General features: G+C 37.6%; 1 protein-coding gene across 1 annotated transcript; it reads left to right on the top strand.

Annotated features, from left to right (window-relative positions):
- Positions 1-230: 230 nt before the first annotated feature.
- Positions 231-17,733, top strand: ADH7 (alcohol dehydrogenase 7 (class IV), mu or sigma polypeptide). Its single transcript, XM_090266334.1, has 9 exons — positions 231-377; positions 4,138-4,239; positions 5,121-5,259; positions 5,560-5,647; positions 5,746-5,962; positions 10,368-10,628; positions 12,087-12,222; positions 15,270-15,408; positions 17,346-17,733. The coding sequence occupies exons 1-9, from the start codon at positions 360-362 to the stop codon at positions 17,368-17,370; spliced, it is 1,125 nt and encodes a 374-aa protein (XP_090122460.1). The 5' UTR covers positions 231-359; the 3' UTR covers positions 17,371-17,733.
- The last annotated feature ends 6,957 nt before the right edge of the window (positions 17,734-24,690 follow it).

Here is a 24,690-nt window from a genome sequence, read left to right as displayed (position 1 = left end):
ATACACTTTTAATGTATTGTGTTGAACTCAACCAACCTGACCTGTTTCTATATCCCCACATATAAGAGAGACGAGAATGCTTTCAGCTCTTTTCAATAGGTTTGATTATTCTGTCGTTGTTAGATCTCTACCATTTGTTTGATCATAAGTTGCTGTATTTATTTTCACAACTTGCTCTGCAAAGGGTGGGGCTCATGTACCATTGGAAAATCCTGGAGGCTGTGAGTCATATTGCTGAAGGCGGACCTTTTCAGCTAGACTACTTATCTGAGGGTACAAGATGCTGTTATTTACAGCAGAGTGAGCTGAACATCAGTGAGAAAAAGTCTGTTTACTGAAGTACAGAAACAGGAGAAAGAATGGGCACTGCTGGAAAAGTAAGAACATTTCTGTACCCTCATGATCTTGTTCTAATATTGTGAGGTTGATTTTTAGAACTTTAAATACATAAAAGTAATTAGTACTTGGGGATATTTCTTGAGGAATTAAATGCCTACGGAGGAGACACTAAGAAGAGCATTTCAGCATGCCAATAAGAAAAGTATATGGAATGATTTTTAGTAAGACATTGATGGAAAAATGGATAAATGTGGCTTATACTGACATTATTAATAACTTGGTTTCAGGATAGTTAGGCATTTGTTCTGGGAAGCAAAATGTTTCCATAAAAAAGACTTCCAATAGTCTCATTTACATGCGTTGCATTCACCACTAGTTCAGTGGGAGACGAGGGCTCATTCCCAGCTGTTGGGAAAAGATTTTCCTGCTGTTAACAATGGGAAAATGCTAATTCTGGAATGCAAAGTAGACAACAAAGATTTGTTAAGGATATTGTTTTCATCAAAAAATAAGTTTAAAAAATCTTTAAAAATAAGAATACATTGTAGTAAAGTACACTTATCCTTTAAAAAACAGTTGACAATAACTTTAGAAGTAGCTTTGGCATTTTTTAATTTTTTTATTTGCAAGTTGGTCAGTATAGTTCTTTGCTTTAAATAGTGGATGATTTTTTATAGTGTTAGGTGCTTTTGTTTGCTTTATTTATTTGTATGCTTGTTTTAAACAACTTAACTTTGCCTTTAGCCTACCTTAAGGTTTGTAAAAATGAAGATGCCTTGCAGTCTGAGTAATGTGATGAATGAGGAGACCCTATGATGTTTGAATTAGAAATATTTGTTCCTGAATAGAATAGAGGTAGAATGAAAACATTCTAGTTTGGGTCAGGAGCCCAGCAAAATTAGATTAATTGGGGAATTAATTTTGCACTATAGAATCTAGCAACTCCACCCACAGAAGTTAATAAATTTTGTGGTTGGGAGGTATCTTAAAAATTTGTAACTCCATCCAACCAACAGATGCTCAAGTTCTACAAAGTAGATATCTAGCCATCGTTAGAATATTTCCAATGCTTGAAAGTTCAGTAGGCTCAAGAAAAACTGTCTAATTATAATTAATAGTACAAAGTATAATTTAATATAGAGCATAAACCCTGGATAATTTTGATATGGAGATAGTTATGCAATAGTGTGCCTTGCATGAGGCTATCCATAACCCAAGTTGCTCTAGTGCTTCAGTGTAGCCCATGAGAGCAGGGGCTCCCTTTACATTGGGGATTACTTTGTTCCCTTTTTATAATAAATGTTTTAGTTTGCTAGGGCTGTCTTAGCAAAGTACCACAGACTGGGTGGCTTAAACAGCAGACATTTATTTCCTCACAGTTCTGCCAGCTAATTCTGAGACCAAGGTGCCAGCAGGGTTCGTTTCTTCTGCGGCCTCTCTACTTGGCTTGTAAATGACCATCCTCTTTCTGTTTTCACATGGTCTTCTCTCTACACATGTCTGTGTCTTACACAGACAACAGTCATATTGGATTAAGACTCACCCTAATTATCTTGTTTTAAATTAATTGTCTCTTAAGAGACTCTATGTCCAAATACAGAGATATTCCAAGGTACTGGGGGTCAGAACTTCAACATATGCACATTGGGTAACACAATCCAGCCCATAACAGTAATCATCCTAGAAAATGGAAATAATTGGAAAATATGAGGGGGTAAAAATCAACCATAGTCTTACATCCTAAAAACTAACATCAGTTTTGTTTGTATTTCCCTCCTTACATTTTTCACCTATATTTTATATAGCTGTACTCACACTATTTATAAATATCTTATGCTATTATTTCTATTTAAATTTCTAAACATGTTTTAAATTTATAACTCTAATTCCTAGATTTATCACAATTTATCTCATCATTTTTCTATTATTGCTTACATATTTGCTTATACATATTGGTTATATATTTCCTTTTATAAGTAGTGCTATAATAACCTCTAGTATATATTAAGATTTTTCTTAGTTTAGCATTTTTAAGGTAGATTTTAAAAATAAAATTATAGGGTAGAAAGTCAAGGTAGTCCTTTGTTTAAACTTTAAACAGTTCTTTAATTTGTGAGTGAAACTAATATTGAAAAACTCCCAAAACTGTACTTTATAAATCAATGAAAGGGTGAAGCATTCTTTGGTAAGAAATGAGGTGACCATTGTATTGTCTTCTACTTGGCCTGCTATACTAGAAATTCTAATTTTTTTCCCACTACAGTCCACCTTCAATATTATTCCATGCTGGTTTCAGGTGTTCAGCACAGTAACCAGACAATCATAAACCTCACCAAGTGTTCCCCAACCCCAACACCTCCAGCCCCCACCTGGCACCACACACAGTCACTGTGACATCACTGACTATATTTCCTATGCTCTACTTTACACCTCTATAACTAGTTTGTAATTATCAATCTGTACTTTTGAATTCCTTCACCCTTTTCACCTAGTCCCCCCAAACCCAATTCCCCTCTGGGATCCACCAGTCTGTTCTCTGTGTCTAAGGTCAAGATACTCTTAAGGAGGGTACAAAGTTTGGGCTATACAAGGTGAATCAATTCTTGGAGATGTAATGTGCAGCATGGTGATGATAGTTAACAATATTCCATTGAATAGTTGAGATTTTCTAAAAAGGATCTTTCATCACACATACACACACCCTAGTAACTATGTAGAGATGAAGGATAAGTTATAAGGCTCGATTGTGGTGATACATGTAACATCAAGTTATGGTCCTTCAATATATCCAGTTTTTGTATGTCAAAGGTATCTCAATAAATTTGCCAGAAAAATAAAATGTGATCATCTAGAGGGAAAAAAAAGATAGACATTAATGAATTGCCCATTTCACCACCCTTTCTACAGTACTGTCTTCTTATTAAATAAAAAAGTTATTGTGGACTTAGATTTATATTTCATTATTTCTATTAACAAAAAAAATAGCCTTTTTATAACTGAGAAGACCAAATACTGCATTATATATTTATTAACTTGTTGTATTTTCCTTCTTATGTCCTTTGCATGTATCTCTGGGTGTGAGTATAGCTGAGGGAGGGCAGGAAGAGTAGGAGTGGGTGGATGCCTTCATGCTTTCCTTATAAATTTGATTAAGCATTGTATGTATCAAAAATGTTTACTTTTGTCATTTTTGCTTTAAGCATTTAAGACCCAATAAGATGCAAAAACTGAGCTAGGTGCACAAAAGGGATACAGAGATGCAAAGTCCCAGATTGAGTCATCTAGGAACTCACAATCTATATACTTCATGACATCGATGGTTCCCTTCATCTCTACCATGCTAAATTTTAGTTCCTTCCTCATTGTTATATGATTATACAGCACTTAAATATTGGCTTAAATTCTTGTCAAAAAAATTAGAATTTTTGGTTTTATAAATTTGCCCTTGTGGATAAGTGATACAAAGACAACAATTTTGTTAATTTGAAATTATAGTACAAGAACTTAATTTAGTGAACTATTATGTGACAACAAGCAAGAAAAGCAATGGGCTGGAAAGGCTGTAGCTCAGGTCGAGTCCAGTGCTGCTCCTCACGTACTATGTGACCTACATTCGGGCTACATTTCTCATATATCAAACATGGGTGCACGCAAGATGATCTCTAAGGTTTACTTTTCTAGTCTTCATTGAAAATTAGAATGTTATATAATATCTTTTGTCCATATTTTTATTATTTGAGGAATCTGTATCTGTGAAGACATAATTATGACCCATTATAACTCTCACCAATTTCTTAGGTTATTAAATGCAAAGCAGCTGTGTTATGGGAGCCAAATAAACCCCTTTCCATTGAGGAAATAGAAGTTGCCCCACCAAAGGCTAAAGAAGTTCGTATTAAGGTAATGAGCCTCAGAGTACATAAGCCTAAAGTGTTATTACACCTATATTGAATATATCATTGTTGTGAGGCTAGATTCTTAAATAAGAATGTTTCTCAAATTTTGTATATTAATTCTCTTACTGGTTCTTGTTTATTGTTTAGAATTTTGCCATACTGGATATTAAATCAATGGCAATTATTCATTAAAAACAATGGTACTAATCCGCTCTATTAAAACTTTTATTTGTTTAATTTGTATTGATATAATTCTGATTTTTAAAAATGGTTAGTAATCATGACTAATGGTTTATTTTAGTATCATCTGGAAATCAGATAATATTGAAATTACTTTTCCCAAAGAATGAGAAACTCATTTGTGCCTGGAGAAATGACAGCTTCCTGGAGTGCTTCTCCCATTCCTTTGGATACAGCCTAACCTTGGTTTGGTTAGCAGCTTGTTGAATAGGTATTGCTGCCAGTCCTTCTTTGACCTTCTCCTGTTACCTGCACACTGTAGTAACAGTAAGATTTTGCTCCACTCTTACCTTCGTGCACACCATTCCCTCTACCTTTCATTAAGAGAGCTTTACGAGGGTCTGGCTATAAAAATCTACTGTCGTGTTGGCCATATGGTAACATCTGCATCCCTCACAAGAGTACTGAATTACTATAGACAGGCACTGAGATTCAAAATAGGAGCAGAGGCAGCAGTATTGTAAATCCTTGATGAGGAGGATCATGCGTAATGGTTGGTATTAGCCTTCTGTGAGTCAACACTATCATATTAGGCAATCATACTGAATAAACAATTATAATCTTTTCAAGAGTGAATTAAATATCCTCCCAACTGTGAAGTGACCAGTGTGCTGGTTAATGCAATGTTCTTGTCTTTGAGCACAGATTTTGGCCACAGGAATCTGTCGCACAGATGACCATGTGATTAAAGGAGTAATGGTGGCTAACTTTCCTGTGATTGTGGGACACGAAGCAGCTGGGGTTGTGGAGAGCATTGGAGAAGGAGTGACTACAGTGAAACCAGGTGTGCAGATGTGAAGTCACAAGTTTGAGAGAAGCAGGGTCTGTTTATCATATCAAAGGAAACAACGAAACTAAGGATCATTAGAGAGTCTTAACACAATTTAGGAAAATAAAAAGGTACAAGGAGAATGTATGACACAGAGTGAAGTTTAATACGGCAGTCTTGACTTTTAGCAAACAAACTTTATGATGCTTATAAATTTTAGAATACTTGCATGTGGCATGGACTCAATTTACATTTGTTTATTTCATATTTTAATGTTAATGACCAACGTTTTAAATCATGGTGTTTTCCCTCTAGGTGACAAAGTCATCCCCCTCTTTCTGCCTCAATGTAGAGAATGCAATGCTTGCCGCAACCCAAATGGGAACCTTTGCATTAAGTGCGAGTAGGTTTTGGTCATTTTTATTCTAATGCCATTTAAATTGTTCCTGTGCTAATTTTTGAACTGAATTAACTAACATGTGTATTTGATGTATCAAACAGCCTTACTGGTCGTGGAGTCCTGGATGATGGCACTAGCAGATTTACATGCAAGGGCAAAACAGTGTACCACTTCGCTAACACCAGTACATTTACTGAATACACAGTGGTGGATGAATTTGCTGTTGCTAAGATTGATGACGCGGCCCCTCTTGAGAAAGTCTGTTTAATTGGATGTGGGTTTTCCACAGGATATGGGGCTGCTATTAAAACTGGAAAGGTAAGAAGCTGGATGGGCTAGTTTCTTCCTTTTAATAATTTTTTTGAATCCTAAGATTTCTGAAAACATTTACTATAAGGGCTGTTTCTACACCATTCCAAATCAACTGAAAACAAAAACTAAAAATTCAGATTATATATTTTACTTCTAAATAAGTGAAAATAAAAGTTCTCTATTTCATTTTGTTTCCTCTACATTTCCTTCAGGCTTATTTCTAAATTTTAAAATTTAGATTCTGAAACTGATCTTTTTTTCTTACATAAAACAGGTACCAACACTGGCTTGTTAGTTTGCTAGGGCCGTCATAGTGAAGTACCACAGACTGGATGGCTTAAACAGAAATGTGTTGTCTCACATTCTGAAGACTGGAATCAAGGTCTTGGCAGGATTGATGTTCCCTGAGGGCTGTGAGTGAAGGACCTGTTCCAGGCAGCTCTCCTTCACGTCACCTCCCAGCCATGCCAGTCTTTGTGTCTAAATTTCCCCTTTTTAGAAGGACACAAGTTATATTGGATTAGAGCCCATGCTAATAAGCTCATTTTAACTTGGTTACTATGTCCAATTAAGATCACATTCTGAGGTACTAGGGTTAAGACTTCAACATATAAATTTAGAAGGGACACAATTCAATCCATTATAGCTGGCATATAAATGAAAATATAAATGAGGGTTTTGTTTGTTTGTTTTTTAGAACAACTTAGCAAAATAAAATTCCAGTCTATCATCTTTTTTGTATACAAATGAATTTTTAAGAATGCATATTTGGACTCAGTTTATGTAACTCTTAATAAGTTCAAGAAGTAAGTAGAATAATGTGTGATTTATAATAGGACAGTCAGTCCCACAAGAAATCCAAGCAAATCCCTTACTGTGGTGTTCTCATCAACTCCAAAGTCTTCAGAAAAAATATATATGTTAGTTGATTCCAAATAACTCAAACTCTCTTCAAATTCTTTTATCTAACTCCCTGACACTTCCATTTTGATGTCTCATGAGTATTTCAAACTAAGTATAAAACTGAATTCTTAACTTTCTTACTCCCTGCCCCTCAGACATATTTTGCCCATTCCAATTTTCTTCATTCTTTATCTTCCCTCACTGCCACCTTAGATGAAACCTAACAGCAAGTCCTTTTAACTTTATGTACAAGGTATATTTTAAATCTCTTTATTTTCTTCAATGTACTATCATCATTATACCTTGACTGGACAGATGCCATGGTCTCCTTTCTGTTGTCCTCATTACTCTTCTTGACCATCTTCAATAATTCTTCATTTGTAAGCCAAAGTAATTTCATAAAACATAAACTGGGCCACATTAGTTTTGCCCCAAAATTCTTCAGTAGTTTTCATGCTTGGAACCACCTCATGTAATACAGGCTTACTTGCCTCTTTTAACATCTGCAAATCTGCTGAGCTGCTTCTACATGAAGGCATCTACACATGCTAGTCTGACTGTCAGAATACTCTTTTATCGAGCCCTCATATGATTGGTTCCTTAACATCACTCTCAGTAGAAGGTCACTTGCTTACTCAGGGAAGTTCTTGTTTTTCTGTCTATTCCATCTAAGCAGAAACTTCTTCCCACTATTCAAGAGAATGTTGCTTCATGAATAGGGTGTGTCCCAAATATCAAAGTCTCATTATATCTTCATTATATCTTTAGTTTTACTTAATAGATGATAAACTCCAGGGAGGTAGTTTTTCCCAGACATGGGTTCCAGACAGGTCTGAGGTCTATAAATATATAACATTGGCTGGCATGCACATATCAGTGGATTATTTTAGTTCTCACTTGCTTCTAGATTTCTTTGGAAAATCTTGGAGATGGGACATTTCTTCTCAGGGGGCTCCTTGAAGTTTTCCTTAAGAATTTTTCCAAAAAATTTTCTAAATAATTTCCTACCAAGATAGAAATGAAAGAAGAGACATTGGATGCAGTTTTACATTAGTACTTATAACCTTTTTATAGCACTTAGTATATTAATACCACATTATTACTTGAGTAATATACTATTAACTGATACATTCTTTGCTTTTAGGTGTATTTTTTTTTTCCTAGAAGCTGTATCTTAAGACAAATCACTTGAGAGCACATACATCCTTGCTTTGCCTATTTGAAAATAGGTCAAACTTATGTACATTTAATATGAGGGTGTATTGGGAGTCTTCCAAACCCCACTTTAGTTCAATGATTCACAAGAAGAATTTACGTAACTCTTAAGTTATTAAGCTCATGGTTTCAGGTTATTACAGAGAAAGGGTACATGTTGAAACCAGCAAAGAAAAAGGCACATAGGGCAGAATCCAGTAAAGACCGGGCAGAATCCAGTAAAGACCAGGCACAAGCTGTAGTTGCCTTTACCTGGTGGTATCCCATGGACAGAGCTTAATTCTTCCAGGAACAATATGTGACAACACATGTTTGTCAACCAGGGAAGTTCGCTCAAGTCTTGGTGTCATGTTTCTATTGGGAACACGGGCATGCAGCACTCACATGACTGACCTCAGCTACTCAGACCCCAGCAACACTAGAGGTCAAGCTGATGGCTCAAAACCCCAGGCTTTCATTCACCATAAAGCACAGTGTTAGCATAAACTGTCTGACAGAGCAGAAGTCTCAGGTGCACAGAGACACTCACATCTGGCCAGATATTCAGGGCCAGTCCTGAAAACCTCTGGAAGTGTGAAGGCAGACCAGTGTTAAAGAACACTAAAAGGATCAGAACAGTGGAGAAAAACAAGAGCAAAAAGTAGAACCTTACTATACTTTAAATTTTAATATATTTTTAAATAACCTATAATTAACACTTTTATTTTAAACTATGGTTTTCTTCCACAGTAATGATAGAATAATTTACTATAGATATTAATCTCCAGTTCCCATTCCTTAAAACAGGAAAGTTGGAAAAGGGAGAAAGTTGGTAGGTGTTGTTGTTGGGGTTTGGTGGTGTAGAGGGAACAATCTAAAGCTATCAGACATTAGTTCCATGACCCACGTAAAGGCTCAGTGGCAGGTTGACAAGGAGGCTCAAGAAACAAGACCCTAAGAAGAAGTGTTCAGTGCTACAGTTCTTTAATGATCAGAAATATCATACTCCAGGGCCACCAGAGTCTAAAGCTTCCTAGAGTTTTAATAAGGATGGATGAATGAGTTCCCAGCAAACAAAGCTAGAATCATAAACTTCTATACCTAAAACTAGAACCTGAAATACTATCAACAAAAGATTCCATCTCAAACCTAGACAATTAAGCTAGCAGATAAACTGGAAGAAAAGGCTGAGAATGCTTGGTTTAGTTTCTGGTGTAAAATTGTAAAACATTGACCATCAAGGAATCCATCAATAAAGTTTCAGATTGGGTGAATAAATGATTAAATGATACTTGAGAGAAGGACTGCACTGATTTCCAAGCTCCAAATTCAGGAATGAAATGGAAGGATTACAATGCTGTAGCAGAAATAAAAAATTGTGGAGAGTGGGTACAGTACCCATGTAGTTCTCTATAAAACCTCTACTTATAGGGCGAACATTTCAAAAATACACACATACATATACACACACAGCTACTTCTTCAGGTAGTTTCTGCAAGAAAGGGTAAAGCCAAAGAGCCAGGAGGTCTAAAAAAAGAGGGAAGAAAGAGGGAGAGGGAGGTGAAGGGGAGAGAGAAAGAGGGAAAGAAGGAAGGAAGGAAGGAAGGAAGGAAGGAAGGAAGGAAGGAAGGAAGGAAGGAAGGAAGGAAGGAAGGAAGGAAGGAAAGAAGGAAGGAAAAAGAAAGTATCACAGTGAGTGCTGTACCCATTTTGTGGGTTTTTCTATACCTGAGTCTCCCGTTGCCTGATGATTAAGGTTCTTCTAGCAGGAAAATTACTTTTGGTGAGACCCTCCTGTAATATAGCATAGTACAGGGTAAAAATATCAAAAATAATTTAACTACAGTTCTTCCTGGAGCTACATACAGATCATTTAATTAAAACATGAAGGTTGGACTTTGATGAAAAACCAAATTATGTAAAAATGACTCAGAGTTATATTTAGTAAGAAAATGCTGGTCAGACCAAAATCTCAAACAGATTTAGCATAGCTTTGTGGAGAAGAGGTAATAGAGATCTTAGTGCTTATTTAATCCTGCTGTGAGGTTAGATGAGGTTAGAAGGCTGCAAAAACTCCCATTACAAGGCCTTTTATATGATGTGCCCATTTATAAAGAATTTTCATTTATCTCGCAAATACTATTTTTGTTCCTTTTCTGTTCTCAGACCTTTCATTTCTTTGTGGCATTATTATCAGAATAAGTGATCCAATCCTAACATCCTCTGAATTTTGTGTTCCTAATATTGAAGATACTTCACAGATTTAACTTTTGTATCCTACCACTAGCATTTGCAAAATCTTTTCTCTCCACAGGTCACCCCAGGTTCCACTTGTGCTGTCTTTGGCCTGGGAGGAGTTGGCCTTTCAGTCATCATGGGCTGTAAATCAGCTGGTGCTTCCAGGATCATTGGAATTGACCTCAACAAAGGCAAATTTGAGAAGGCCATGGCTGTAGGAGCCACAGAGTGCATCAGCCCCAAGGACTTTACCAAGCCCATCAGTGAGGTGCTGTCAGAAATGACTGGCAATGATGTGAGCTACAGTTTTGAAGTTATTGGGCGTCTTGATACGATGGTAAGATCCAAGATTAGAGGAGCCACACAATACATAAGCTATTTAATCACACAAGGTAAAACTCATTTTCCAAAGCTTTATTAACAAACAACTATTGAAATATTTATTAGGCAAAAACTGGTAATCATGAAGCAATTTTGCTTAAAAAGTCAAAAGCTTATGAACAGGTCTGAGCGAGCAGGTCTGAGTGACCAAAGTATCACATCACACCACTCTCATATGATTGGAGTTCAAGGTAATCAACCATCTAAACAAATTTTTGTGTTCTCTTCCTTGTCTGTATATCAGGAATTTATTGGCAGAGGTGATCCCACCTGTTATACTTTAGCTAGCCAAATAGCACTAAGTGACTTTCTGAGGAGAAATAAGAAGACCCAGGGGTGAAAGAGATTATTCCAAATTTGGCATTCTCTTCCCCCAAATCCATGATGTATCCAACTTCTCACTCTTTACACCTGAGTTTTGTTTTCTCTAGTCTGAATTCCCTTAGAGTAGGAGCCTTCAACATTCTCAGACATGGCTCCATTGGGGCAGCCAGCAGCACCAGCCTCCATGTAGAAACAGTGCAGAGCTTCTGGATAAGGAAGCCCCAGCCTAGGGTAGGGAACAGAGACTTGGAATTGTGAGACAAAGCCGATCTTGCTTATGATTGAGTAGGAGATTCAATTCACTTTAATACCATTGGTAATTTATGAATAATTAGTCTTCAATTTACCATTGTTGCCATATGCCTTTCTTAGTGCCACTTAGAATTACTCCATACCAACAAGTAGCATTCTAGGCTGTATGTTTACAGAGCCAACATGTAATATTGGATATATTGTTAGGGGCTATTGATTTCCATATAACATATTGATGAACACTGATGTCTGAAAAATGCCAACATCCATTGCTACAATCTAGCAACTACTCAAAAATTATTAGTGAAAAACCAGATAGGCAAATGACCAGAAAATGTGGGGTTAATCTACAAAAAACAAAAACCCAAAGATGTCTTTACCTCACATTTTAGTATTTTATTTAATTTTCACAGTAAACTTAAAAAATAGGCTTATTGATTCAGCATAGTTAATTCAAGTTAGTTTAGTTCAAATGACTTTCCAAGGCTTATCTGAAATGGTGATCTTGGTCAGAAAATATTACAGGAATTTCCCCTGCTCTTTGACCCCATGGCACACTGAAAATGCCATGAACACTGACCCACAAGAATTTCTGCCACCTGCCTTAAAGTGCAAACGTATGAAAGACTAAATTAAGACTAGAGTTATGTTGAACATTTATTGTGTTTTGAAAAAACACAAGCAGAAAACAAAAGACATGTGGGTCTAATTTAGCATCATGACTTGGAAACTTGAACTATTGTAACTACTAGAGTTGTGAGAGTATGCAGGCCATTTATGAGCCCATGAAATATTATGAGACAGAAGAAACAAATAGCCTCCTTTATTTTAAACTTAGGTCGATGCCCTTGCATCCTGCCATACAAACTATGGGACCAGCGTGGTGGTAGGTGCTCCTCCATCAGCCAAGATGCTTACCTACGACCCCATGCTGCTCTTCACTGGACGCACATGGAAGGGATGCATTTTTGGAGGTAAGGATATCAGGTCCTCTGGCCTGGGAAGGCTGCCTTTAACTCTGTCACTGTGACAAGTGAGAGAAGCCTATTGTCTCATATCTCCCTTAAAATTCTTTGTTCCAGGGATAGATCTGAAGTGATCTAATGTGAGACTATGACCATAATGATACAAAAGATGATCACCCACCCCTGACCTTGATTTAAGGCTAATATTGGTGGGCACATTTTTAATATTAACATTTGCAACTCAAGTCTCTGGGAATGATTTTATGGTACAGAAAGTGCTGGTTAAATCCATTTTCTCAATATATGCAAGAATATGTATGAAAAATAAAATTTATTCAATCCACAATAACATCAGCAACAGATTTTGGATAAGTGTTCAAAACGAACAACTAAAAAGGGATTGTTGCATTTTATGCAGACAATTGAGCTACACACCGGAGCAACTGACAATGGTCAGTCCTCAGTCCTGGCCAACGTGAGCGGAACGTGACACAGCTGGTGGCTCCCTCGTTCTCACTCTGTCCACTTAGTTTCTAGATATTCCTTTGTTATTTGTTGCTCTTGTTCTGTTTCTTCTCCTCCTCCGTGGTCCCTTCTAGGAATCTTTGGTGAAGCCTCCACATCCTCAGATCTCCAGATCTCCGACTTTTGTGTGTCCTAGGCTCAGTCCTCAGACCTCTTCCTTATTTACATGTACCTCCAAGATAACCTCCTCTGCTGTCATGGCTTTAAGTTTATATCTTCTGCCTAGACCTCCCCCTGAGCTACAGACTCATATACCCAGTTGCCCACCTGACATATCTATAAGCATATTTGATAGATATACAAACTTAACCTGCCCAAACCACTCCTGCTGCCACCAACCTAGCCCCAACCTACTCCTCTTCCAGTCCTCCCATTGCAGTCAATGATAGCTCCATCAGTCCTGCTGATCAGGCCCTAAACTTTGGATTGTACTCCTCTCACGCAGTGAATATTTCAGCAAATTCTGTTGGCTTTATCTTCAAAGTATACCCAGGACTTGACCATTTCTCACTATCATTTGTCCAGGGCACCATCAACTCCTTCCTGCATTGTAGTAACTTCTTAAATGGTCTCCCGCTCTTGCCCTTGGCCCCTGCATAGAACATTCACCACAGAGCAACTAGAGTGAGAGTGTTAAAATGGAAGTCAGAGCAGGTCACGCCTCTCTCAAAACTCTCTAATGTAATGATTTTCAATCAGTGTGCTGCATACTCTGATGTGCTGTAAGAAACACACTGGTATGCTGCAAGAATTTTTAAAACATGCAATTCCTGACTATGTAGTTAGGTGCATGGATCTCTTTTCCCTTAGACTGTCAAACAGAAAAATACCAATAGCCAACACAATAGCTGTCATATAACAGAGCTGCATCTCATTGGTCATGTGGCATAATAAGGTTGCATCTGATTGGTCAATTTTTTGCTACGAGAAATCCTATATACAAGTATAGGCACCTGATTTTTTTAAAAGTCACTTTAGAAGAGCAAAAAGGGTAGGTAGTTACTATTATTATTTTTTTAAACTAATTTTTATTGATTTTTATTTATTTATTTATTTATTTTTTTCCACACTGTGTGGTTGCCTCTCACTCATGCCCCTAACTGGGGACCTGACATGCAACCTAGTAATGTGCCCTGACTGGGAATCGAACCAGCGACACTTGGCTCGCAGGCCGATGCTCAATCCACTGAGCCACAGCAGCCAGGGCTACTATTATTATTTTTAATTGTAACTCTATCAAGATTACACCTATTGTTTTTCTTAGGTCAGTGAAAGTATATTTTTGGGTGTGTCGCAGAATTTTAGTAATGTGTGTCATGATAGGAAAAAACTGAAAATCGCTGCTTTAATGTCTTCTTTTCCTCTTCAGAATAAAATCCCCAACGCTGCAATGGTAAGAGGTCCCACATGGTCTGTCCCCCTGACTCCAGCTGCTGCTATTCTTCCATTCTCACTCTGCTGCAGCCATACTGGCCTCCTTGCCCTTCTCACTTGTCAACACTCCAACTCAACAGCTTTGCCTTTACTCTTCTCTCTCCCTGAAATGTTCTTCCCAAGATTCCTGCCTAGTTCATTTCCTTTATGTTTTTGTCCAAATGTCACCTTATTGGCTAGGCCTTCTCTGAACTTTATAAAATAGCATTCCCTCCCTGCTCCCACCCCTTCTGTCCCTCCAGCACTGCCTATGGCCTTTACTTTATTTTTCTCTTTTGTGCTGTCACTGGATGACATTCTCTGCATTTGGTTGTTCATTGTCAGCCTCTCTGCATAAAGGGAGAGGGTTCCCATGCTTCCTGTTAGCAGGCATCTGGTATGTTTTGCTTTGTTATATTCCCAGCCTGGTGACTGGTACTAGTGTATACCCAATCGATACTCATTGAATAACTGAATTTTATTTATAATATCCTGATGATTCGTAATCTCCCCAAATCACACAAATAGTCGAGGTGAGATAGCTCAACTTATATGTTTGTTTGTCGGTTCAAGTTTTATTTCCTCTAAGTAGCCAGTCCTAAAGAACTACCTTGTACCAAGCAGCCTTTCATGTCTGTGCCCCAGGTAATGTTGCAGAAAGAGAACAAGCTTTAGCCTCACATTGAACCTCATCTCGGTCATAGGCGACCTTGACAAGAGCTGCAATAGCAGAGTACTCAGTGGGCTCAGAAGGGAATGGCAGGACAGGCAGTGGGAATGGAAACAGTGAATCAGAGATGATGTCTTTCTGTAAAATCAAGTTTTTTTGTAAAAAGAACAGAGATATGGGGCAGCTAGAAGATGTGGGGTCATGAAAGGTTTTCTTGTAGGGTTGGGTTTTTTTTGTTGTTGTTCTTTTTTTTTGCCTTTGGGAGAATAGCTTATTTGTGTGCAATTGAGAATAGATTCTTAAGATGGAAGAATAGCCTATTTGTGTGACATTGAGAAGAGTTCAACATGAGGAAAAGGTAAAAATGCAGATGAGGGAAGATACAAATATAATAAAATATAAATATTATTTAATAAAGTCTAAAGAGAAAATATGTGTTTACTTACAGGTTGGAAAAGCAGAGATGATGTTCCAAAAATAGTGACTGACTTCCTGGAAAGGAAATTTGACCTGGATCAGTTGATAACCCACGTTTTACCTTTTAAAAAAATCCAGGAAGGATTTGAACTGCTCTATTCAGGGCAAAGGTACTTGGCTTTTTATGGTGATCTTGTCTTCGTTACACAAACTACTTTTACATTTTAATATTTATAAGTGTACCTGTTTCTTTCATATTTTATTTCTGATTTTATGATTGACACTATTATAGATGGTCCCCATTGTCCCCCTATTTCTGATTTTTAACCCAGCAAGATTGATATAGCTGATTACTTTTTTATGGACTTAGTATATCATTGTCCTGTATTAACCATTCTTTAAAAATCTGCTGGGCTTTGCTTTTCTACACTGCATTGATTTCATCATGACTATTTTCATTTCATCATGAAGATGTTGGCTTCTTCAAGTAATACCACAAAATTTTCTTTACAGTTTTCAAAGTGCTTTTCACAGTGCTTTCTTCTACTTTTTGAAGGTCACGTTATTTTTACCATTTTCAGTTGAACAAACTAAGATTGTGAAAAGCAAATAAATAACTTGCCAGATCTTGTAGGGGCAACACCAGGATGCAAACTCAATGCAAAGCCTGTGCTCTTCTCACCACAGCCCACGTTTCACTGACCGAGCTGGCAGGCTCCCAGCAGACATGGGTGCTCTTGTCACTTCTCCTGTTTCTTCTGAGGGTTGGGCAAGGGTAGATGTAGGATACAAAAAAGTCACACAAATGTCAACTATGATGTCTGGAAGAGCAGTCAGCCTTCTACAAGATAAAATAAAACTTCACTCACTGGGTCTGTAAATATTTATTGAACTTGCACTGTGTGTCAAGGATTTGAGTTTCAGTAGCAAAAGGAACTATTAACCTGAGATCCAAATTCTCACTAAATTTTCCCCCAAGTGCTTTTTCAATGTTGTCTTGTGTCTCTACATCTGGTCTAGATACCAGGCCATTGTATTATGAATATACAATTCAAACTCTTTTTAAGTAAGAAAGCAATGAGTTAAACTGTCAGAGCAGCCTTTACTCAGTTAAGCAAAGCAAATAGCTTAATATGGCCAGTTTGAAACATAGTTATTAAATAATGCCCAAAGAAACACAAATTCTGCTCTCAGAAATATTGCTTCCAATATCACAAATTGACCTTTATACACATAAACCTAAGCTCGTCATTTCTACCTACTTCCTGCATGGCTTCACTTGAGTGTTACACTTGAATCAAGTTTAGTCCCAGGTAATTGTTCCACCAGCACCTCTTACCTCAGCAAATAATGTCACATTTCTGTTTTTACAGACAGAGCATCACATTTGACCTCTTTGCTTTTGCCCACCACGTGCAAACATGCTGAGCCCCGAGGATGCAACCACACGGTCTCCTCCAGCTTGCCTCCCTGTCATTGCCCAGAGCATTGCCTAATTTGGTCCAATCACCTCTACTCTGGACATGTTAATACAGTCGTGTGGGGAAAGTCTCCTGCCCTCTGTATTTTACCATAGTGCTCAGGCCTTCATTATGCTGCTAAAACTCAAGTTGCCCAAAACGTCAATGCCTTCACGTGGTTCTGAAAGCCTTTACTATTCATCTGTTAATAGAGCCAGTCATTCCACAACTGAGAACTTAGTACCCATTGGACTGCAGCCTCAGTGCCAGGCTGTGGGGATCAAGTCAGGGAGTGGGTCTCACTTACCTTCACAATCTCCTAGGCATCCAAAAGTCTTAGCACCATGGGTTACCTTTCCTGTTCACACCTTCCCAGCCTTATTCATGCTTCTTTTTCAGCCAGGAAATCCTTTTCCCCATGTGGACCAGGGGCAGTTGTGCTGAGGCATCAAGAATCAGCTCAGATACTTTTGTCAGAGACCCGTGAGAAACAAAATCAATTGGTGTGGCTCTCAGGCCCAGAAGCATTTCCAACAAGAGAAGTTACCTAATGTTTTCTATAGCAGTTAGGATGGATAATTGCTTAAGCTGTTCTTGTTTTGAGGCTATGGGCACAAGTCACTAATAATTATAATTTTACATTTCAGCATTCGAACGGTCCTGACATTTTGAGATTCTAAGTGGCAGGAAGTCTGTGCTGTGTGATGGTGACCTGGAGCTTCCCTTTCACACGTCCCTCTGCTGAAACCATGGAGCTGCTACATAAATACAAGCAAGAACAGAAGATTTGGTTAAGATATAGAATCTTTAGGAGATAAATATTTAGATCCCTGTTGAGACAGCTCAGCTGGTTAGAGTATTGTCCCGATATGCCAAGGTTTTTTGTTTGATCCCTGGTCAGGGCACGTACAAGAATCAACCAATGAATGCGTGAATAACTGGAACAACAAACCAATGTTTCTCTCTCTATCTCCTTCTCTCTCTCCTATCCTCTCTCTCTAAAATCAATCAATAAAAAAACAAGAAATCAATAAATATTTAGAGTCTAATGAACACCTGGGAATTAGCACGGGGGTTGGGTCAACAACATTAAATTTTTTAATTTACATTTCCCAAGGCTGTAATTACATATTTTGAAATATACATATACTTGCATTTTTAAGTTGGAATAGAAATATTTTTAGAGTTTTAATTAGCTGCCACCTCTTCGAGCAGATTTTAGCATGTAAAGATATGGTATGTATAATTTCTAAAGCAATATTCATTTATTGGATGGTCTTTAACATATTACAAATATTCCTCTTTTTATTCAAATGCAATTTTTTAAAAAATTGTTATAAATTAACTTGAGTTTGGTTCTAAAACTAACTCATTGCATGGTACAAGTTGATTAAATTAGGGAAGAATTTAAGAAAGTTTTGTAATGATTAACATTAAGAACCATCATTATATAACTAGATGAGCCTGAAAAAGCATACTATCAGGGTGCATGAAACTATTTGCCAGCCTATATTAATATTTTAGAAAACATGCCTTTTATAATACTACTTGAATATCAAAGCAGCTAGCTAGAATCAAATTGCAATATATATTTTAGTATTCAGTTCAAAAAGTAGAATTATAAGTCTTGTGGTGCCTGTTTACTTAGAAATGGCTTCTTTTAACAAAAAGTGTTTTCAATTTGGTAAAGCTGCATTGGCATAACTATCTATATGTAATATATTAAAAACGTTTTAAATTTAGTATTTTACAAAATGTTTTGTGGTGATATATTTTGTTTGAAGGTAACAATTTCAATTGTTACTGAACTCTTATTGGCTATGGATAAAGTATTAAAGCACCTGAAAATTTATGAAATACTTTATAAGAAAAAAAGTAAGGTAAGTATAGCAGAAAATTGGTGATTTTGATAGAAGGATGTAATAAAGCTTGGACAGTCCTGCTTGGAAGAGTCCCAAATGTCCAGCCTACTTGCACAGTGAATATTTCCCAATGAAAAGGGGCTTGAATGCAACAGTTAAAAGTTATTTTTGCTTTACCAGTTTGTTAAATCTAGGCTTAATTTAGGTTTATTTTTAAAAAGAGTTCAAATACCTGAAAAGTATAAGAATTTTTTTGTAAAGTACCTTCAACATCAGCTAAATTTAGCTATGACAATCTTCAAAGCACAGTTTATAAATATATATCATATATAAATTAATTATATACACATATGTGTGTGTGTGTGTATATATATATGCTCTCCACCTAAGAATCACTGAGAGACATTTCCTTACCTATTAGCAATATGTATGATCAGGACCCTAGGACATTAGGATTTAATTAATGAAAGAAAAACTGCCTTGCAAAAAAACGTTGTTTACTGGAAAAATATGGAAAGTGAATGAATGTTTATGTCTTTTATCTCAAATTTCAAAAAATATTAAATAAGTATATCTAACGTTTTATACAGATATAGTTATATCAAAAGGAATAAACATTTATATTCTCAGATCACAGTTTTTGAAATGAACTCCACTTTATGACTAGAGCTTCCTGTAAATTCTATTTCTATAAATGTTACATGTCACAATTTTATATATTTAATATGTATTATGAAACTCTATGGAATCATTTCTCACTTCTGAGTTTGTCATGGCCAAATAGTGAACAGAAAAAACTTCAGCATCTTGCCAGGGAAACCTGCCTATGAATGGTTTTTCAAATCATCTGAAAACACTGCTTCCACGGAGATATCAGGAAATTGATCATTTTTGTGTACTTTTTATTTTAAGTCAAGGAAGCCAATGAAGCTATGTTAAACTCAGTTCTTGGGTGCTAAATCAAAGAATAAATGAGCAAGAAATAGCTAGAGGGATGCTAAACAAAATATCTAGCTTATTGTTTAAAAAAGTAATCTAGAATTTAATCACTTAAATCATGTGTGAAGGGCATTCATTCATCTGTCATTTTTGTGTACAATTTCAACCTCATACCAAGCACTGAGTTAGGGAAACACCTTACATAGCATACAATGTTCTAAGAAGGCAGTAAACAAATACAGGTGTTGACAAAAGTAGGTTTACAATTGAGTACATAAAACAGAGTTATTCTCGCATTATTTTTTACTAATTATTATATTATTTATTTGTATTACAACTGGAAACCTACTTTTGCCCACACCAATACATAAATATATCACTTAAATTTATGATGTGTTAAATGGGGCAATGACCAAGGCAATAGAGAAAAAAAAGAGAAAAAGGGAAGGAATGTTCAACTTCCTCTAAGGTGCCTTGGAAGGCCACTCTGAGAAAGTCAATGTAAGCTCACATCGAAAGGATGACCCGGAGAAGACGCAGTAAAGAGAGGCAAAATTCTCCCAGTTGAAGGAACCACATGATCAAAGGCCAGTATTTTGAAAAAGCTGACCACCTCCTACTGGGAATTTTTAAAAGGCCAGCATATTCGCCTCAAAATGTTAATAGAATTGTTTAGGTTTATAAAGCTGAAAAAGGCTAATTCCTTATGGATATTTTTTTACATTTATTTATCTCAGTAGTCAGCTTCTTGAGACACTTGTCCAGAAAATTAATGCTTTTTATCCAGAGGAAGAAACACATTGTAAAGCTTTCCCAGGATGCTTTTTCCCCATGACTCAATGCCAGTTGGCAAAAGTCCCTTCCACCAGAATGTCCGTTCTCGTTTCTAGGATTTTAAATATTCCTCTGTAATAATTAGCTCTGTGATATGCTTATCTAACTTTCTGGCATGCCTCAAATGTAGTACTATTCATTCAACAAAGCCTTTTGTTAAATTTTCCTACCAAAAACCCCATAAAGTGTTAATATTGTACTCTGACTGTGGATTACAATTTCAGTCAAAAGCATAATGTAGTGGCGTGATTCAGAAGACGTGTGTTTAAAACTCTCTGCACCTGCCCTGACCAGTGTGGCTCATTTGGTTGAGCATCATCCTGCAAAGTGAAAGGTCGCTTGTTTGATTCCGGGTCAGAGTACATGCCTAGGTTGCAGGTTGGGTCCCAGTCAAAGCATGTAAGAGATGCAATAATTGATGATGTTTCTCTCCTTCTCTTTCTCCCTCCTTTCCCTTCTATAAAAATAAATAAATAAACCTTTAAAAAATAAAACAAAACTCTCACCGCTAGTTTTCTGAGGTCCCATCTAGCTGTAACTTTCAAAAACCCTAATTAGAATGGAGGCTATTGAATATTCATAAACTCAATTTCTCTTTACTTTGGAAAAGAAGACTGGGGTGTATCATCCTAATAAAAGGTGCTAAAGCACTTACAATTTATTTTTGCGAAATAGAGTTTTCATTCTAGCAAATCAGAATCATAGAGATTTGCTCTCTCTAGGAAACCACTGAGGTCCTAGAAAGCATTTGGATAAGAGAAACTCTCAAATCAGTCAGCTTGATCAAGGATTAACTTAGAGAGAGAGGACTAGGCTATGAGACCTTAGGTCTAGCAGAGTCAGGAAGCCCTATTTCATCCCCACCTGCTTCTAGGAAGCCTGGTACAGCAGAATTATAATCTAGTTTCAGAAACTTGAAAAAATTATCATTATAACATCTGTTACTTTCTTTAAAACCTAATTTTTCCATATTTTGAGGTTTATCTCATTAAAAATATATTTAAGTCTCATCTCTTCCATCCAGTTGTTTTATTATGTCATCGAACCATTAGAAATACCTTTTTATCAAAATTATTTCCTCTAATTGTAGAAAGGGTAAAATGGAGAAATTGGGTTAAGATCCAAAACCGAAGGTCTTTCAAAGGCTCAATTAGTCCCCGGCTACCAGACTGAAGATTTTTATCGAGGAGGTGAGGCGTATGCTGTGACATCAGTGCCTTGGGTAATGTCTGTAGAGATAGTGAGAGTCCCTAGAATGGAAACACATAGTCATTCCCAATGTCGCCCCACCCCACTTAGGAGACCTCTTACATGAGGTCTCTCTACCTTTAACCAAGAATATTTTTCTGCTTTTCAAAATTTACACAATGGAAATATCCCAGAGTTCATGCTCTGCTATTTTGCCATGAGAATAGCATGGCATTTTGATCTTACCCATATGAATTAACTTTCCAACTGCTGGGAATAACCACCTAGATGCTCCATACATAACTCAAACTAACATGACCAAACTAAAGCCTTTATTGTCTCCGAAGTCAGTCTGCTCCCTGGGTTCTCCATTTTAGTTTGTGGCCCCACCAGCCACTTAAACTGGAACATCATGCTAGATTCCTCCCTCTGCACCAGTTTCCACATCTACTGAATCATCAAGACCTCTTAGTTTTACCTGTTAAACATGAATGATCAATTCCCTTTCCCTCTTCCCTGCTAGCATGGTCTCTCCTGGTCTGTTCCCTCATCTCCTGCCCAAATTCTGCAAAAAAGAAAAGAAAAAAACACCATCTAGCATGGGTCCCTGCCTATTATACAATGGCTTTGGACTGGCTCATCTAAATCTTCAAAGGACACCCCACAGGAATGTCCAGATTCAGCACTCTCTACTTCTGTTATTTAAAATGCAGAAATGGGCGGGGGGGCAAAAGGGGGGCAAATGGAGATATCTGCAATAGTGTCAACAATAAAAAAATTTTGTAACTAAAAAAATAAAATGCAGAAAACCCTTTTTAAAGCAAAGTAGAAAGCAGCACTAACTTCCTGGTACCCTATTCTCTCACTTCAGGCCTCAGAGCAGGATACCTCGGATCCCAGCATGAATAGGATATGTAATGTGTAAGGTGGACAAAGAATTCCCTGTGTGCTGTGGCCCAGCTCTGCTTGGGTCCCTACTCCTGTGGCAGTGAGAGGATTTGGCCACCCCCCCGAAAGGATGGATTAATGCCAAGCACAGTGCATCTGTGGCCCGGGCTCAGACCTCCTCCTTTCCATCAGAGCAGGAAATCTTTCTTATTGCTCCCTTTCCCTTACAAAGAAGAGAATTTGTCCTTCACTGTCTTTTCCCCTGAAAACCCAAACAAAGGATTCAGGGTCTAAATGTCATGAACTCAACTACCTTATCATTCATTGGGAATGAGCTTAAAAACACTTAGTAATATTCTTCTATTTAGATTTACAGAACTTTTAAATTTAACTTTACTCAGTACTCACCAAAAACATAATCTGTGTAACTAACTAAAATTTCCCTATTCTTTGGAAAACTCCTAGTACTTAAAGAGAAGTTTCGCTGTCCTATAACCTTTCTCCAAGAGAACTCTGGGGAATTCCATGTACCCTGCTCCTGTCCTGATCCCCTCACGCTTAGCTCCTTGTCAGTCTCCAACTGAGGCATCTTGAAAGCAAGTTTGATCATGTTGCTCAACTTAAAAATCATTCAAGGGCTCTTCTTTTTCTCCAGGGTGCGACCATAAATTGAAGGCCCTTTGTGATGGGCCAGCTGACCTCCCACTGTCCCTGCACTCCCCACCACTCTCAGGCAACACTCAGATGCTTAAATTCCCCCTGCACCCACCACACTTGGTCTCTTTTTCTTCCTTACCTTCTCTCTTGATATTCCTTTTCCTATAATATTCTCCCCTCATGTCCCTTTCTCTCAGCAAATTCCCACTCATCCTTTAGGATTCAGTAAGTCTTATTCCCCAGTGGGTCTCCGATCTCAGTGCCCCTCTGTGGTCTCTCTACACCCTGAGTATCATTCTCTCATTGTATGCAGCATGTGACATTGCAGTATTCTGCTTATGTGTGTGTTATGTCATCTATCTCCAACTGCCGGCAGAGAGGCTAACAAGAGTAGATGTCCAGTAGTGTTTCTGAAATAAACCCGTACATGAAAGGCTCCTGATCTCTTCATGGCCGGTTTCCTCTTCAGGACTTAGAAAAAGGACAGCAGGTGGCAGTATCTAGCTAGGCCGATAAGTTATGAACCAGTTCATAGTTGAGGCAAGAGGCAAATCAGAAATAAGTGGGTCCTTTAACAGGTGCTTTGGGACACTTTTTCAGCTGCCATATTGGTTTCTCTTTCTCAATAGAGTCAAGGAAAATGAAGCCCCATCTGAAAATTTTGTACTTGAGGGAGAGGCCTAATTCTGCCATGCGGGGCCAGCTGTGCAACTAACACTGAAAACACATCCCCCATTTTTGTCATGCACAGCTCAAAACTCCCTTAGAAATGAAAGAAAATGTACAGAAAAATGGTCTGTCATTCAGTATGTAAATAAGCTTCGAGCTTATAAACCACTTCATAGACTGAGGGATTATTAGAGAGTGCTTATATCCCCACAGTGACTCCAAGTCTTCCCATTTATACTTACTTTACATTTATTACTTTTTAATCCCACTGAATTGATCTCATTCTCCCATGTTAAGTTCCACAATTCCCCACACAACTCCTTGTCTGCTATAGTTCTAAATAAATAAATGTAGGCTAAAAGAATGGTTTAGCTCAGTGACTGCTAAGTGTTTGTTTCGGTGGTTGTGATAATTTTCATTTTATATACTCTTTGTTCTTTATGTCGGTGAACTTCTAACCCAGTAAGCTAGAACTTAGACCTTTCATCACAGTTCTGCTCACCATGAGTAGTCACAGCTTCTTGACTTGTTTGGTGAACAACTTGAGAGTAGAACCTACATCAGGCAGGATCCTAGCAGAGAACAGGAGACTTAATCAAGTTAGAGTCTAATTGGAGAAAGTATAATTAACAGTTTTTTAGAGGTGTCAGCAGGGTTAGTCACTCCAAGAAAGAGTGAGGAAGTACCTGAGGTCTCACTGCAGTGGAAAATAGTGATTGCTCCAAGGTTTGAGGTCAAGGGCAGGGGAGAGTTATCAGAATCTAGCAGGAGATGGAGCCATAGCAGAGGAGCTACCTGAGAGCAGCAGTGGCCACAGGCAGAAGAAAGAGTGACTGCCATGGCAGGAGGCAATGAGGAAGACGGGGAATAACCATCCTGACCTCTCTTTCCTGCTGCCCTCTGATCTTCTGATGCAATGCATTCATCACTCCAACTTACTTCACCCACTCGCTGC

This window comes from Furipterus horrens, unplaced genomic scaffold (assembly GCF_987537825.1).
Source record: "Furipterus horrens unplaced genomic scaffold, mFurHor1.1.pri manual_scaffold_2, whole genome shotgun sequence".
NCBI classification, from domain to species: Eukaryota; Metazoa; Chordata; class Mammalia; order Chiroptera; family Furipteridae; genus Furipterus; species Furipterus horrens.
The sequence above is the reverse complement of the archived record's forward strand: the minus strand, read 5'-3'. Positions and strand labels throughout refer to the sequence as shown.

Bases quoted from the DNA above. Each gene is read 5' to 3' on its own strand.
- ADH7 (XM_090266334.1), top strand. The intron at 10,629-12,086 runs GTAAGATCCAAG...TTTTAAACTTAG, and splicing joins TTGGGCGTCTTGATACGATG to GTCGATGCCCTTGCATCCTG. The intron at 12,223-15,269 runs GTAAGGATATCA...GTTTACTTACAG, and splicing joins GAAGGGATGCATTTTTGGAG to GTTGGAAAAGCAGAGATGAT.